General features: G+C 36.2%; 2 protein-coding genes across 4 annotated transcripts in view; one reads left to right on the top strand and one right to left on the bottom strand.

The window, feature by feature from the left end:
* The window catches only part of LOC6034233 (ecdysone receptor), a 443,529-nt gene that overhangs the window by 222,467 nt on the left and 204,022 nt on the right, over positions 1–17,040 (top strand). The window lies entirely within an intron of this gene.
* On the bottom strand, positions 4,663–5,470 carry LOC119766916 (perlucin-like). Its single transcript, XM_038253388.1, has one exon. The coding sequence runs from the start codon at positions 5,455–5,457 to the stop codon at positions 4,939–4,941; it is 519 nt and encodes a 172-aa protein (XP_038109316.1). The 5' UTR covers positions 5,458–5,470; the 3' UTR covers positions 4,663–4,938.

Genomic DNA, 17,040 nt, shown 5'->3' with positions numbered 1-17,040 from the left:
TGGTACGCGGTACTGTTGTACATTGGTACTTGATACCATTTTACAGCGGTACTGTTGAACAGTGGTACTGTTGTACACTAGTACTGTTGACTAGTGGTACTGATGAACAGCGGTACTGTCTCGGTGATACCATTGTACAGCGGTACCGTTTAACGCTAGTACTGTTAGACCATTGAACCATTGGTACCATTGAACAGTATTCAGTATTGGTACTCAAGTACAACGGTACTGTTGTACTATTGTACAGAGGTACCGTTCAACGCTGGTACTGTTGAACAGTGATACCATTGTACAGTGGTACTGAAGTAAAACGGTACTGTTGTACAGAGGTACCATTTGTACCCTGGTATTGAAATACAGCGGTACTGTTGCACAGTAATACTTTTAAACAGTGATATAATGGACTCAAAATCTCAACCCTTTCGCATTCAATTTCAACCAACAACTCAAATTTCTCACACAATCCCGCCCCTCCCAGCTTCCGACTGACTCACTCGAAGAACCAGTTTCTATTTTTCTCTCCCTCGACTCCATTTCACATACTTATTAATTATCAGCCAGTGAAAATTGAAAATAACATACCGCAAACCCAATGGAAACTGGTCCACTCCACAGCCACCAAACAAAACCATACAACAACAACAAAAAACTCGAAAACTTCCCTCGTTGCTGCAGTTTTCTCCTCACTAACTTACTTTTTCCTGAACCCGTTTCCGAGACTGCTGCACTTAGAGCTCTCCACCGCACTCTACATTTTCACTCCACACCCTTTCATCATTGCCACCTCCTCCCGAACCGCTTGGCAGAAGCAGCTTCGAAGACGACGAAGCCGCCGTTGCGCTTTGATTACAGATTAGAAATAGAAAATGTAGTTTTCTAGGTGAAGTACTTTCCACACCCGCTCTGTCTGCTGGTTGGTGGACGACGCGGCGAGGGGGAAAAATCCGCGCGAAAAATTTCGCTTTCGATGCAATGAAGAGTGAGGGGGGTGAAGAAAGGATTAGGGGAAAGTGGTACAGTTTTTCCAGTGCCTTCCTTTTTGTTGGATGAGTTTGAAGTGGTATTTTTCAAAACCAGAAGAAAATGGTACTGAACCTATTTTATAACTTAAAAAAGATTTTTGAAAATCTTTTCTTTAATTTTGTTTAGCGAAAAGTTAGACAAAATAACTGGAGTTTTTTTTTTGGAAAGGTTCAATAAACCAAATATCGAGTTTTCGCTTTCTGGGTGTTTTTGAATCCGCCTTGAGTCGGGGGTGTTAAAAAACACCCAAAAAGCAAAAAACTGAAAATTTGTTTGTTTATTGGACCTTTTTTTTAAAAAAAAAAACTCCAGATAATCAATTCATCATGTATTTTATAGTTAATCGCAATTAATATTTAAAAAAACTTATAAAATCGATTGAAAAATAGATTCAGTAGCGATATAAAAAGCAAAATATATTTTAAATGCTTTGATATTTTTTAATTTCTTTGAAAAAAATAACGAAGAAATACGAAAAGATATCCATATTTTTTTTAATGGTCCAATGAACATTTTTTATGCTTTTTCGGCGATGGCATAAACAGTCAAAATGCAAAAAGCTTTTCAACAAAATAATCTGAATATTTACTTGCCCAATGCTTATTTTTCTTTTTCACTTCAATTATTATTATTATTATTATTATTTGACAATTTTGATAAGACCTGAAAAAGTAGTTTATATTTTTACCAAAATCATACTTTAGAGTCTGTAAATTTTGTTTTTTTTTCTGTTTTATATTAATTTTTAAGCCAAGTTTAGCATTTCTGGAAATCGCATATAATTATTTTTATATCTCGTGATTTAACATTACAAATTGTCGAATGTCTTTTAAACACGTTTGTATCTGAACACTTTCGAAACCTCATTTCACTTTTGTATTTCTACAGCAGAAAAAGTTATATGAAATATTGAAAATGTGAAGATGCAATTTTTCGTATTTTTGCATTTGGTAAACCTAAATTTGCGTGTAAAATTAAAAATAGGATGTTCATTTTTCTTTATTTATTCACTTGCTAGGTTAAATAACTAACTTGCTCACATTTTTTTCAGGCAGATACATAACTCCAATTGTAAAACTATGTTATATTACACCAGAAGACGGTAATTGACAGTTATAATTGATTTTTACACGAGCTTAGGTAGCATTATATCAAAAAGTAATTATTTTTCATGTGAAATTTTATAAATTTTTTCAACATTAAACAAACTAAACATTTTTTAAATAATTTTTAGCAGCTTTGAAGATTTTAGCTCAATATTTTTTCATAGCTTTTGAATATAAAAAATATGAGCAATGCACAAATTTTATTTTAAAAAAAATTGCGATTTGGGGCTTTTTGATTTTTAGAAGAGTTGTTTTAAATTGAAAGGGGCAACTTTTGGCTTGGTCAAAAAATAGGGTTGTTTGGGTATTTCAGAAAATTTTACTTTCCATGAATTTTTCTGAGATTTTATTGCAGTTCTTGAAATTTTATTTCGCAATTTACGATTTTATTTTGAACTTAATCAAAAGCATCAGAGCAAACCAGCAAAAATAGCTTTTTTCGTAGTTTTCAGGGTTGAGTTTTAGAGATATTGTTGTTGAGAGCACTTTCAGATTTCTGAAAAACAAGCCTTTTCGTATATAAAAATTGTCTTCAAATCAATGATAAAAAATTACACTCATTTTATGGTAATAAAGATTTTTCTTAAAAACTCAGATATTTGAAATTTACATAATGTTCAATATAATATTGAATATTTTCATGGGATTTTTCATTTTTAATTCTGATCTGTTTATAAGTGATTTTAGCTGAAAAGGAAGCTGTTGCTCGATGTTAATACATAACCTAAAACCACAGAGAACAGATGTACATCTAGGCTCGAACTTATGTGTAAACAATGTTGCCCTAAAAAATGCGTTGCATACAATCTTGCATCAAAGAAATAAGAGTGTGCAGGAATCGCTTGGCGGCGCTACCGTCGCGGCTGAGAATGCTTGATGTAACAATATAGAATGACCCAAAAATTTCGACAGCAAATTAATGTCTACCTCGTTAAAATATAAAATTCACTTCGGTATAATTCCTGTTAGCTAGAAATAATGCAAACAATCATTGACATTAATAAAAACAGAATAGAAAATTCATTCAAAAAAAAAAATTAGGTGAGAGCTTAAAATAGTCCTTTTATACATGTTATCTCCGATTTCGTTTTGTATGCTACCGTAGGCCATCATGATTTTGGAAGTGGCGCTATCTAGGCGGATGCTGCACACCCTAGCTCTTTTCAACGTATTTTGGTTTGATTTTTTACACTCGTTTTTCAATACTGTCTCTTCAATGATGTACATCTGTTCTCTGTGCTAAAACCTCCCTCAAAATTTCATGAACTTTATTTGATATGAAATGATAAACATGAAATTTATCAATGCCTTCTTATTTGTGTGATTTTGAAAACAATGTTATTATTTGTATTAATTTCAGAAAAAAACTGTTTAAATAAATCTCTTTGTTTTGTTTCCAAATAAAATAAATTTGAAAATGTATTTTTTTTAAATTATCAAAGCATTTTTACGATATGGTAATCGTTCTTGTCTTGCATTTTTTAATATCACAGAATGTAATTAATCATTAAATGATGTATTGCTTAAATATCGAGAAAAAGTGAACAAATGATGTTTAAATCATAATTTATTTATTTTTAACAATTAAGTAAGTGTATTCAGAAAAAAATTAAGATATTTTCCTGTCAATATTGGCTCGAAAATTTGTAATAAGAAAAATCTAACTGACTTTATCCAACTGAAAATAATAATAAAAAAAAAGAATAAAAATCGTTTAAACTTTTAACAGCTGTAAGATGCATTTTACAAAACAAATGTTTGCATCGGCCTAATCATGTTTTAAAAACATGCAAAAAAAATCAATTCTCATCAATCATCAATTCTCATGAAATCAATCAATTACTCTAGAGTTTTCTTTGAAAAAGTCCTGTAAATATAGAAAATCTCAAAGCTGGCCTTAAAAAAACTTTAGACTTGTTCTTTACATGAAAATACCCAAAAATTCTACGAGTACAATCTAGACTCTTTTATTCGAAGTTCTGATTATTCAATTTTTGATTATGGAAGGGTTTCAAGGAAACATGAGAAATCGAATCACGAGACAAGAAAAAATCGTTAATGTCAAAATTGGAACTTAGCAACCTCTCTTGTAGTCAAATTTGCCATCTTGGATTAAAAACTTCCAGATCTTTATTTATCCAAAGTGACATTTTTCTGAGGTATTCAGATAATCGAGTCTTGAACTTATTGACAAAATATTTTAAAACAGTCCAAGCCTTTTGAAGGAACAATTTCATAATTATTGATTTATGAAATTTCATTCAAATGTTTTTTTTTCTTTTGTAACGTGAATTAAAATTTCAAAAAATATTTAAGAGTATCAAAATATCCTTTTTTAAATATCAATAATAAGCAAGCTTCTTTTCTGTTAACTTTGGGAGTTATTAAAAAAATCCTTGATATTTGAATTTTGTGAAAAAAAAGGCTTGTCTTATTAACTATGGCAGATTTCCACCACAAACACCGATCCAATATCGAGAGTTTTTCTCTCCCCTTGTACATGCTTTGCTTTCGCTCACTGAGTAAAGAAGATACTTTTCTTTTCATGATCTGGCGTGATGCTTCACAGCTATGCTACGCGATGCTTTAATTGGAGTGGAAAATTCACTTATGATAGTAATTTTGAGGGGTTTAAAAATAGACTCCGAGAGATAAAACACAATCACAGCGTTGGTGTTGATGGCAAGATGGGAGAAATTTGCACGGTAATCTGAAACGGGTAATGACAGCTTGCAGAAGTCACTTCACTTTTTGACATTTTTATTATTTCGTATTAATATTTTTAAACTACATTGCAACGTTAAATCACTCAAATAAATGTCTCACAAATGTACCCGCGCTTCTTGTCACACTGATAGTCGTTCCAGAACGCCCCATTGACGTACCAAATCTCCATACAATGCTCGTTGTTCCCAGAGTTGTCCGGCTGTCCCGGGTGCCACCTGGTGTACCCATACGGAGTTCCGACCTTCCTATTGGTACTGATCCACAGCCAGCTTCCCTTCGCTCCCAAGTTGGTCCCAGCGATGAAGAACGCCCCCTTTTGGGGAGCTTTCGCCGCGGCGAGCGCCTTCTCCAGCAGGTCCGTGTCCGCCGGGGAATTCACCGTGGCCAGTCGAAGTCCCGCAGCTTGGCAGAACTGCCACGCCTCGAAGAAGGTCGCCTGCTGGAAGTTGACCACGTACCGGTCCCACGGCATCGGGGACAGCTTGGATTGTTTCGGGAGGGTTAGGTTCGCGGTTGGTTCTGGGTTGATGAGTTGGGCTGAAGCAGGTCCATGGTTGAGGACCAGGACGAGAGCACTCAGTGATACGATTGTTGAGAACATTTTGGTGGAACTGACTTGTAGGGAACTTTGGCAAGCTTATAAATTGTCTCTTGTAGTGGGTGATAAGAAATATTTGATATCGAAACATGCCATCTACTTAATGAGAGTGATTTTTAGTGTCCGAGACGATTTCCGAGGAAAAAAATCCCCGTACAGATCAATAAACTTACTTTCCTTTGAGTCATACACATTGAAAAGACATTTTACTAAAAGAATTTTAACTAATATTTCTCAATCCAGAATCCAAACATTGTTGCAAATTGAACCTGGATCCCGTCATCGACAGGTCCCAAGCGGTATACAGTACAAACATTATAATCACTTGTGCAAAGCCGTCGCCGCCACCAGGCAATGCTGCCCGTGCAATCCGACGCATTACGATTGCAGTCCCAATTGGAGTTCATTTACTCTCTCCTGGCCAAGCCATGGTGCGTTGGTCGGGCTTGAGCCACAAAGCAAACTGCGTTATATCACGGGGTAATAAATTTTGCCATTTTCCCCATGAGAAGTACTAACTGACTCACAACCCAGTGCGAAAAAGCAGTGAATGTGGTACAACCCCAACCCCCATCAGTAATATTTACCCACAGACACAATCCTCTGCTGTGAGAGAACGAACGACCTGGGTCAACCAGGCCATACTGGAATAACCTTCAAAGGTCACTCACCTTCACCTTGGCGCAAAAATCCCCACTTCTTCCCCTTAACCCAACCCAGCTGAACCGTTCTACTCCGGCGGTTCCTCCACCCAAACTCCCGAAGCTGCTGCTGTTCCCAGTGCGCTTATCTACTTTCATCATCACAACATCGAGCCATCATCGTTGGGCACGACGACACAGCGACACGATGTGTACACAGAGGGAGAATATACAGCCAGCCAGCCAGAAGAGAGAGCAGCAAGAGAACATTTGGGCCCACGCCCTTGGATGACACTGACCTGCGCCAACCGAGAGCAAATTGTGAGTGCGCGCAAAAGCCAGACACAACCAGACAGGCGAGCAGATCCCAAAAAGAACAGCTACAGCACAACACGCGATAGCAGCGACAAGACCAAGGACCGACTATGTACACAGAAACACAGAAATCGAGACACCCACCTGCCCTGCACACCTCGCACGCAGTTGATACATTTCTGATCAACACTGCTGGAGAGCTGATCAGCAACCGCCCCTCTTCAACCGGCAGGTCGAAGAAGGGAATTTGTGTGTCGCATGAGTCCGAACTGCATGTTTCAGCAGAAGTAACAGCGCGTCACGTTCCGTAGCTTGCGATAATTATAATTATCGCCACGGTGTGGAGTACAGCACGATAGCCGGCAGTGTTGCCAACCAGATTAATCCAGAAATTTTTTAAAAATCTATGTTGCAGAATTTAAAAATATTTCGTTGTTTAAAAAAAAATCTCAATTTTAAAGCAAATTCCCCCTTTTAATTGGAAACATTTTTTGCAATTATGCATAGAATACCATAGCATTTCGAGGCTTTAGGGGTGCCACAATGGCCAATTCAATATTTTTGGACAATTTGACTGTTGCCCGGTACAATTAAAAATGCCGTAAATTTCACCGCTGTGCTCCAAGGCTACGCCCATACAGTCCCGGGGGGATTTAGAAGGGAATTTTTGGTCAAAACTTTATTTGCTTGCAATTTTGAATGAAAATGATGACAAAATCATTTTTTATATGCCAACGTTGTCACCTAAATATCTCAAAGGAATTGAGTTCAAAGACATGCCCAAAGAGGTGCCAGGGACGTCACTGAACATGAACTTCCATCGCCATTTTAGTATAAGCGAGTTGTTACGGGGGTAGACTCAAAAATCTCTATTTCAGGACATTTTGGAGGACCCACATTATCCCAAAAGTGATTCATAGTGATGGTGAATAGTCTCAGAGATTTCAATAAAAATAACTCTGGAGTTTTTTTTTTGAAAAGGTCCAATAAACCAAATTTCCAGTTTTTGCTTTTTGGGTTTTTTTAAAACCGCCTTGAGTCAGGGGTATTATTTCAATTTCAATTCGGTTTTATTGGTGAATAATCAAGATACAATGAGTTATTTTGAAGTGCATAACAGAGTTTTGGAGTTCCTTTCAGCTGTGTGTTGCATCTTAATCCATTTTGGAACAATTATTTCTTTAACTAAGGCACTAGCAAGAGTAAGAAAAATTCAAAAAAAAACTTACAGAAAGTCAGGGGTATTAAAAAACACCCAAAAAGCAAAAACTGAAAATTTGGTTTATTTGACCTTTAAAAAAAAACTCCAGAACTCATGATCGAAATCCTGATTCAATTTTGTTGCTTGCTTATTTTACCTTCCTCACTGAGGTAAGGCTATAATCCTGCTCTAAAAATGAACTTTTTATTAAAAGCTCGAATACGCACCTTCATGTCTACATATCGACTCAGAATCAAAAACTGAACAAATGTCTGTGTGTCTGTATGTGTGTGTGTATGTATGTATGTGACCAAAATTATCACTGAGTTTTCTCAGCACTGGCTGAACTGATTTTGACCAAACCAGTTGGAATCGACTTGGTATAGGGTCCCATACATCGCTATTGAATTATTTGAAATTTTGATTACTAGTTCAAAAGTTATGTATAAAAATGTGTTTTCTTATATCTGGATCTCGTTTATATGCATGTAAACGATGTCTAGATCCATCATCCGACCCATCGTTGGTTAGGTAATCGAGAGACCTTTCCAATGAGTCCACAATATTGAAGATCTGACAACCCTGTCTCGAGTTATGCCCACTTAAGTGATATTTAGCCGAGCTCCTGTGGTCTATTGGTTACAGGTTTCGTTTGATAAACGGAGAGTCGTGGTTTGAAACCCACATGGCTTGGCACCACCTTTCCTCGTACTTTTCACATGTTTCGAGGACCGGCTGTGCTCTGTATATTTGCATCTGCGGATTGCGCTGGGCCCAACCGCAAAATGTGCTTGGAGGGACAAAAAAAACTGCTTAGCAAGAGTCCCGGGCTTTTGGGATTTCACTGGGAACACATCCTAAGTAGCGTAATAAAAAAAAGTGCACTTCAGTTCTAGCGACACATATGGAAAGTACAACAGCACAGAGGAAAGGAAAAATGTTACGGCGTGTGGACAGATCAACACACTTGCTCAACAATAGCGCGTGTGCTTTGTTCCCCAAATGCCCAAGAACAGCAAATTGGCAGCCTCTGCAGATCTAAAAATAGATCAGCAGGTCGACAATAGATCAAATAAATGGTCGCAGTGGACTTATGGCAATCAAACAAAAAAAAAAAAAAAAAGTGATATTTATGTACTTTTTTGAAGCCGGATCTTAATTAAATGAATGCAAACGATGACCGGGTCCATCACCCGACCCATCGTTGGCTAGGTAATCGAAACCCCTTTTAAACGAGTCCACAACATTGATAATCTGGCAACCCTGTCTCGAGTTAAGACCACTTAAGTTATATCTATGTACTTATTTTTCTGGATCTAAAAAAATAGCTGAAATATGTGTCCAAACCACTCATATTACCCATTGTTGGTAAAAAGTGAGGAAGGCATTAACCACATAGGTGGATTAAGTTATTTTTTACTAAAATTATAAGGTTTAACTGACCAAATAAATCGAATCTGAAATAAGAAAAAAATTCAAAAAAATATTTAAAAAAAAACAATAAATTAGTGATTGTTTCATGTGTGAAGTGGTTTTTTTTTTCAAAGTTTTTATAAATTTGTTTAAGCTTGAAAAGAACCAAAAACACTCATAATACGGTTTATCAAATGAATGCCTTGATTTTAAATTGATTGATACGACTTGAAAATCTGTATTCCAGAACACTTTGAGAGATCCGGAGTATCTCAAATGAGTATTGCTGCCTGAACTACTTTAAATTAATAAATATATTTTTAAACTCTTTTTCTATGGATAAATATTTCCAAATTTTAGAGCCCCATGATGTATGCACGATCCCTTATCTAAATTACTTAAAAGTACATTTCGATTGAAAATTCAGATTGTGATTTTGATTTCAAAGACACAAACTGAAACATTCATGAAATTTGAGAGTTCCTTTTCTTTGCTATGACAATTTTTAAATCAAGGTCACTTATTTAATTATTTTTTGATTTTGGATTTGTTTTTTTTTTTTTGTCAATCAAAGCTCAAACTTTTAGAAAAAAATCAATCAAGAAATTTGCTAGACAAGACAAAGAAATTAGATCATTTATATCCTTATTTATTACAAATTTTTGCATTAAAATGAGATAAAATGTATGAAATTAGTAACTTAGCTAATGTTTTGAAAGTCTCCAAATATAGATTTTTTCATATTTTTAAATTAAATTTGAATTATAGATTTTTTGTGCAGAGATCAAAAAACCTAACAAATATTTAAAATTAGAATATTTTTATAGAAAAAATTAAAAATCGTCAAAAAAACCGTGTGCCTATTTTTCTGAATAGTCCTGAATAAGAGGGTGGAGTCTGGCAAAAAACGAAACTAAAGTTAAAAATTAAAGGTCACGAGGTTAATGCTGGTTAATGGTTAATGATCCCTTTTTCGAAGTTTGGTATGGTACTTCGGCTAATCGAATCAGGCGCATATTTTTTCGATATTTTTTAGCTTTTCACTTTTAACGTCAAATGCGAGAATTTGAAATGGCTCAAATCATATTGTTTTCTTCTTTTGAAAAGTTATGTTTGATTTTGAAAATATTTTTCTTCAAAAGATTGGAGAATTTCATTTTATATCATTGAAATCTCTGAAATTTCTCCAATAAATCAGGGTCCAAAATAATCACTGCATTAAATTTTAATTTTGGATTGTTTTTGTATTTTTTTTAATTTATAGCAAACAAAAAATGAGTTTTTTATATTTTCTATTTTTTTACGCAGCTCACCCATAAAAATGTATAAAATATTTAATGCTTTTTGTTTTTATTTAATTTTTTAATAAAATGTATACTAGTCTCATTCAACAAATATGATTTTAATAATTTTTTGATACTTTTTACTATAAAATTTAGAAATGTGAGAGTTAAATTTGAAATTTAGGATTATTGATACCGTCAGTGGGGGTGACTATGGGTCAAAAAACGATACATCTCTCGTAATTTCTTAATAACAAAAACAATTTAAACAACATCGAAAATCTTTCAACGTAGATTTGTTCTTAGATAGTTTACTGACATTTTCCCAAAATATGGTGGATTTTGATGAACACTACCTTGAATGCCAATAGTTTGAAAATTGACCCAATCTCACCCCTTAGAGGGGGTGACATTAGGTCAAATGAAACTAAAATGATGCTCAAATACAACGATATGGTAAAAACAAGTCATCCAACAGTGTTTCTTGTTCGAGGGAATCGTATTGACACGCTACAATGTTTGAAGTGGAGATTTTCAAACATTTGGGTAGTTTTTGAGCAATCCCAACAAAATTTTTAGAAAAAATGATTTTTCAAGAGGTCATTTTTGGCCAAAAACGTACCTCAACTTTAGACAGCTGCCAAAATAACAGGATTTGTTCTAGGGACGAGATTTTTTCAGCGAAGTCATCTTAAGATGTTCCCTACACAACCCTTTTAACAGAATTCAGTTTCAATGAGGAGAACCTGAGAAATAGTAAAATCCGTAAAAAATCACTTTGACCCAATCTCACCCCCAGACCCAATGTCACCCCCACTGACGGTACATTATAAGAAAAAAATAGAAAGTAAAAAACTACGTTTTTAAAGATTGAAAAATTAAATCAATAGTTGCCGGGCCTTGCCAGTTGAAAAATGTGTTCGTACTTTTAAAATCAACTTTTTTGAAAAACTTATGTCCAGGTATGGAATAATCGCAAAAAAATCTTTTTTGCTTGCGAACATGCCAAAAAAGTCGCTTCCGAACTCTTCGAAAAAAAAAATCAAGCAGTTGAAGATTTGTTGTGAATCTCATTGTTAGCATCACTTAAAATAATTTATTTCGTTTTGTTTACAAACATTGTAATTCTATTTTTGAACGGGTGAATTTATACCTGCAAGTGTCATAGTGAAATCAACGTTCTGTCGATTCATGGGAATAATGTATGGGTGAACTAAAGACACAAATTGGATTTTTTTTTTACCATAGGACTTTAGGAAAGGACCCTACAAAGTTTAAGCCAAATGAAAAAAAAATGCATTTAATCTTCCGATTTCGTAAAGAATTTCTTATATTATTAGCAGTGTTGCAAATGAGTGATAAAAAAGCTATCAATAGATTATCTCTGCTCCAAAAATATCTGAGAGTATAGTGGCCGTCACTATAGCTTGTGAGATCTCTTCTTATGCCTCGTGATTCCCAGCGATGTCATTCTCTCTCTATCACTCTTTCCCTTTTCCTCGACTATGCCCTCTCACCGCATAGTCTCTCAATCTCTCCGAAAACTGCAATGAGAGAACGCGAGAAGGCGATTAGGAGCCGACCACGCATGACGTCCCGTTAAACTGCGTTTGTGAAATTGGTTTTGTGGCGGCTTTTGTGGTTAAACGCTGTTGTGGTAGGATGAACGTGGAAGCGGGAATGAGAGAGAAAAGGAAAATGTCAATCGCGAGTGGGTAAACACGAAAACGTGTTCGGCTATGTTCGGCGCTGAGAGTTTCAATGAAGAGAGAAGAGCAGTTATATTTGAGGCATGAATATTCAGGCGGGATAATTGTAGTTACTGAGAGCTGATATTTTGATATTTTAACAACCCTGATTATTAGTGTGTCAAATTGACTTTGATCGAATGAATTGTTCTGCTTTCCTCACCTTACTGAGGAAAGGCTATAAAATCACTCGAAAAATAAACTTCTCAATGAGACCTCCTAGACCCACCTTCATGTATACCTATCGACTCAGACAATCAAATTCTGAGCAAATGTCTGTGTGTGTGGTGGGATGTTGATAAAAAAATTGTTACTCGATTATCTCGAGACTGGCTAAACTGATTTTGTTCGTGTTTCGACCCGTCTTGGGGTCATATAAGTCACATTTTAAAATTGTGCAGAATAGTTAAGTACTTCAATAGTTGTATATGTATGTATGTATGTATGATCCCCATACCCGCAGGCAACTTGGTCCTGGAACACATGTGAGCGCTAGGTGAACAATTCGATCATCTTTTACTCCGTAATCTGTACACCCACGTGCATAAGTTTTTTTGCACGAATTTTAATGCTACAAATACCGGCGCATAGAATAAAATGGTTTCCCTCTTCCCTCCCCAAGCGCCGGAAATTTGTAGCGGGTGTAGGGACACTTTGCATAGACGCCCTTGCTCCCATCACGTCACTGAGGGTATGGAGCGACGAGAAATTAATAAGCATGCCCCCCTCAGTCGAACCTTCATTAGAGAAGCAGGCAATCCACAACTCACAGCGAACGACCAAGGGAACACCCTACCGCGTATATAATAAGGTTGGCGTGGTTGTCTTCAATGAATTGTCTATATGTGTGTGTAAATGAACGTGTTTTTGTATTAAAATGGAAAGGTCTCACCAAAAAACAGTGTCTTCACATAGATTTCAGATCTGAGACGGGCTTCAAAATGTACAACTTGAAGTCATGGTAAATTCAAATCTTCATTCTTGAGTTGCTTTACTTCTCCGTCCGTGATTCCTGATACTTTTTTCGCGATCCATCCGAGATATTTCGCTGGGCCTTCACAGATGATTTAGATTTGATAGCTATCGGCACCCGGTACACATCCGGCGTAAAACTGCCCGTAACGTGAATGAAGGCATTCACGCAGTTGATGGTCTTCTTCTTGAACCCACGCGACACAATGACCGGAGGTTTGAACACTTCCCTTTCCAGCACAGATAAACCATTTTCCTTCATTGACACCTGACGCGCAGCGAGATTATGACCAAACACAAACCGTATGAACTAATTCGTCAGAAATTAATTTTAATTTTCACTCAAACATACAAAAAACGGAAAACTCCATGAAAATGACAGGAGCAGAAAAAATTGCGTCCGACCTGCCGCGCGCTTACTTCGATCAATAGTTAAGTACTTCAATAGTTATGCTAAAAAATCGATTTTGACTAAAGTTCGGAAGATTGGAAAAAGGGTGTTTTTTTTGTAAGAAACATACATTATTATACATTTTAAGAAAGGTATTTGAAAGATCTTTCCAACGCGTCCAAAACATTGAAGATCTGACAACCCCATCAAATGTTATAAGTACTTAAGTGTTATTTTTGCACATTTGGAGTCTGGATCTCAAATATTTAGAGAAACGTTGTCCGGATCTAATCTATCATTGGATAGGTAATCAAAAGTCCCTTTCAACAATCCCAAAAGATTGGAGATCTGACAACCCTATCATAAGTTGTAAGCACATAAGTGCCCTGCAATATGAAGATCTGACTACCCAATCTAGTGGTATGAATAATGAGTCAAATTGATAAAACACTGAAAAACATCGTCGTTTTGTGTCTATTTTGGAAAGCACCCTTTAAATGTGAGATGCAAAAGCTATACACATTTCAAAACTCCTTTTTAATATAATTTCATTTTAAAACATTGTGCAATTGATTTTAAACTGATTTGAATGTTTATGTGTGAACACAACTACGCGATATATTTTTTAAAAAATGTAGTATTTTCATATACTTCTTCATGAAATATCAATTCTCATAACAAACTACATCTTACTTCGATAACCTTGAATAAAAATAAAAATAAATTCGAAATGTTAATTTTTTTCTTTTTTTTCGGGAATTCACAATTTCCTCAAAACTGACAACACTGCCTTCGATACCTTTCCCAACAATCCAACAAGCGGAGATGGCGAGAGGCTGCTTGCAAACAAAACCATTGAAAGCGATACAATAATGATTTTTTTCCTGTGCTGTTGTCGTCGGCCAAGTGTACATGCCGCCGTTCCAGGTTCAACTCGATGGCCCTGAACTCTCTCGTCGGCCGGCAACACTGACGACTGCTGGACACGAACCGTCTCCTACGGGAACAACCGTTGGAAGGCACTTTTTTTTTTAATGAAGGGCTAATGGAGTTTTAAGTACACGCGACAAGTAGTGAACGGAAGCTTTCTTCTTCTTCGGCTTCCTGGTCGGAGATAAAAGAAAAAAGTACTTCTGGACGCCTACACTTGCACTTGGTGTGGTGCATTATGCAATGACCATGACGATGAACAGTCCAGCAGAGGTTGATGAGCTAGGAAGCTCAGATAAGGTCGCCTTACCTTGGATAAATTGTTGTCTTCGCTATTAGTATGTTGCAAGAGTCGGTTGGGGAAGAAAGAAGAACCTTGCGTGTCGGGGCTTATCGGTCATACCGAGGAAAGGAATAAAATGGTGTAGATAGTACCCAGGTTGTAGATTGGCTAATGGAGATTTAAGTGCAGTTGTTGTTGAGGTATGTTTTAACGTGATGGACGGTGATGTATTTCACTGGAAGCGAGCGTGACTTTATGTGGTTCAGGCAATGAACTCAGCTGAGATGTTACATCTGAATGCCAAATGAATTAAAGCACTGTTTTGCGAGAATTAACAAAACCTTTTAAAGCTAGTATCCTCATATCGATTATCTGACCCTGGCTGTAGTTGCCAAAAATGGTCTCAATTAGACAAAGGCTCTGCATAACCCTCGACTTTGGCATTGTTTCGCGCAACTCAACGCCATGCACTTGAGCTTCACCTACTTCAGCAACTCATTAGGCATTTCTTCCCCCTCATCATCTTGATTCATTCACGGTCATGACTAGTCTGAAGCACACATCTTAGGAGCGTCCGGCGCATCACTGCCAAGGTAGCTGCCAGAGTCTCCAACTCCACGCTCCGGAAACCGCGGTTCAGTGTGGAGTTGCTTGCCACAATTACTTAGAATCAATTTGCGTGTGCCATTTTTGGAACTCAACCAACGCCACGTTCAACCTGTTGCCGAAAAAGTGCCTCAAATCGCGGGTAGGCCTCAATTAAAACCCAACATGAAGCGGTCGAGGATGATGATGCATACCTTACGTATGAGCAACAATTGCCAAAATCAAGGCCTGGCAATTAAAACCCCACTCCACCGACGGCGGCGCCGTGGACCCACTCTCTGCCGGCGGAAGCATCCAGAAGAGACGCTTTTAAGCTTCAACGTGAGGAGAGATAGAGATTTTGATCCTAAAAATAAACCATGAAGCTGAACCAACCGCGAAATCGCTGAGATTTTGCCGAAAGATGGAGTTGAAGAAGTTGAGCTTCGTTTCGTGGTCAAGTTCGCGAGGGAGATCTGCAGTATTCGGCACTGTAAGGATCGAATCGCAATCGAAATTTGTGTACTGATTCTAAAAGATATTCGCCGTCGTACTAACTTGTAGTAAGTGCATTTTGGGCCAAATTGAGTTGAGAACGCCATTTTTTGCAGCTCACAATGCCTCACCTTTTGACATTCACCGATCCCCAAAATTCGATTTAAATCCTGAGATATTCAACGAAATCCAAAAAAAAAAAACTCCGTGCATTTTTGTCACTTCACATATGAAAGTAGTTTCAATCTTATCGTGCTATCTTGTCACTCCCTGAAAATTGATGTAAGTGCGACAACTGGCCAAAGGGATTTCAGGTCAGAACGCGTTTGACGCACGTGCATAACTCGGGACACCAGCAACCAACTTCAACCAAACTTCAGGACAATACACATTATGGTCAGCCAAAAAAAACGTGTTTGTTATTGTTTACATTGCGTGCTTCGTTTTTGGTTATTCAAGGTCAAACATTAAAACGCGTTTCTCCCGAAACGTCGAAATGGCGGGTGCGACAAGATAGCACGACGACTTCGAGATGCTGATTTACGGATTTTGAAGAAATCTGTTAACGCGGGAATTAATTTACTTCTTTTTCCAGTGGTTTTCCTCATTTCAATCTAAGTTGAGGTGAAATTACATTACAAATTATGTAAACATTCCAAAAATTCAATTTGAAACTCAATTTTGTTTCATACTGGAACCGCATAAAAAATGTATGTAAATGATGTTGTCAAAAATCGAATAAACGCCTCACAAATATATACATTTTTTGCAAAACTTTAATATTCAATTTAATTTTTAATAAAACATATTTTGAAAAATACTTGAACAAAAAAAAAAATTATTTGAAAGACACAATCTCAAATCTCGAGGAAATTCTTCCATTTTTTCAAAATAATATTTTCGAGAACTGCTCATTTATACGGTTGTGGAAACTCACATGAATTTTCCTTTAAAAACTGACAAAATAGAGAAAGTTAATACTTGTTGTTAATAACAAAAAAAAAACACTCAAAAAATTGTATTTGAAACTCAATTATGATTCATAGTTTTACAGATACTGAAAATTATGCTAAACATCATAAAAAAATAATGCAAATGATGTTGTCAAAAAATCGAATTAATGCCTCACAAATATATATTTTTGTTGCAAAGCTTGAATAATCAATTTAATTTTTAATAAAACAAATTTTTGACAAATAATTAAGCACACAAATATTTATTCATTTTATCGAACCAATCCCAAACCTCGAGGAAATTCTTCCATTTTTTCAAAATAATATTTTCAAGAACTGCTCAATTTAAAAGGTTGTGGAAACTCTCATGAATTTT

Source organism: Culex quinquefasciatus, chromosome 2 (genome assembly GCF_015732765.1).
Source record: "Culex quinquefasciatus strain JHB chromosome 2, VPISU_Cqui_1.0_pri_paternal, whole genome shotgun sequence".
In the NCBI taxonomy this organism is placed as follows: Eukaryota; Metazoa; Arthropoda; class Insecta; order Diptera; family Culicidae; genus Culex; species Culex quinquefasciatus.
The sequence above is the reverse complement of the archived record's forward strand: the minus strand, read 5'-3'. Positions and strand labels throughout refer to the sequence as shown.

Bases quoted from the DNA above. Each gene is read 5' to 3' on its own strand.
- LOC119766916 (XM_038253388.1), bottom strand. From the start codon at position 5,457: ATGTTCTCAACAATCGTATCACTGAGTGCTCTCGTCCTGGTCCTCAAC.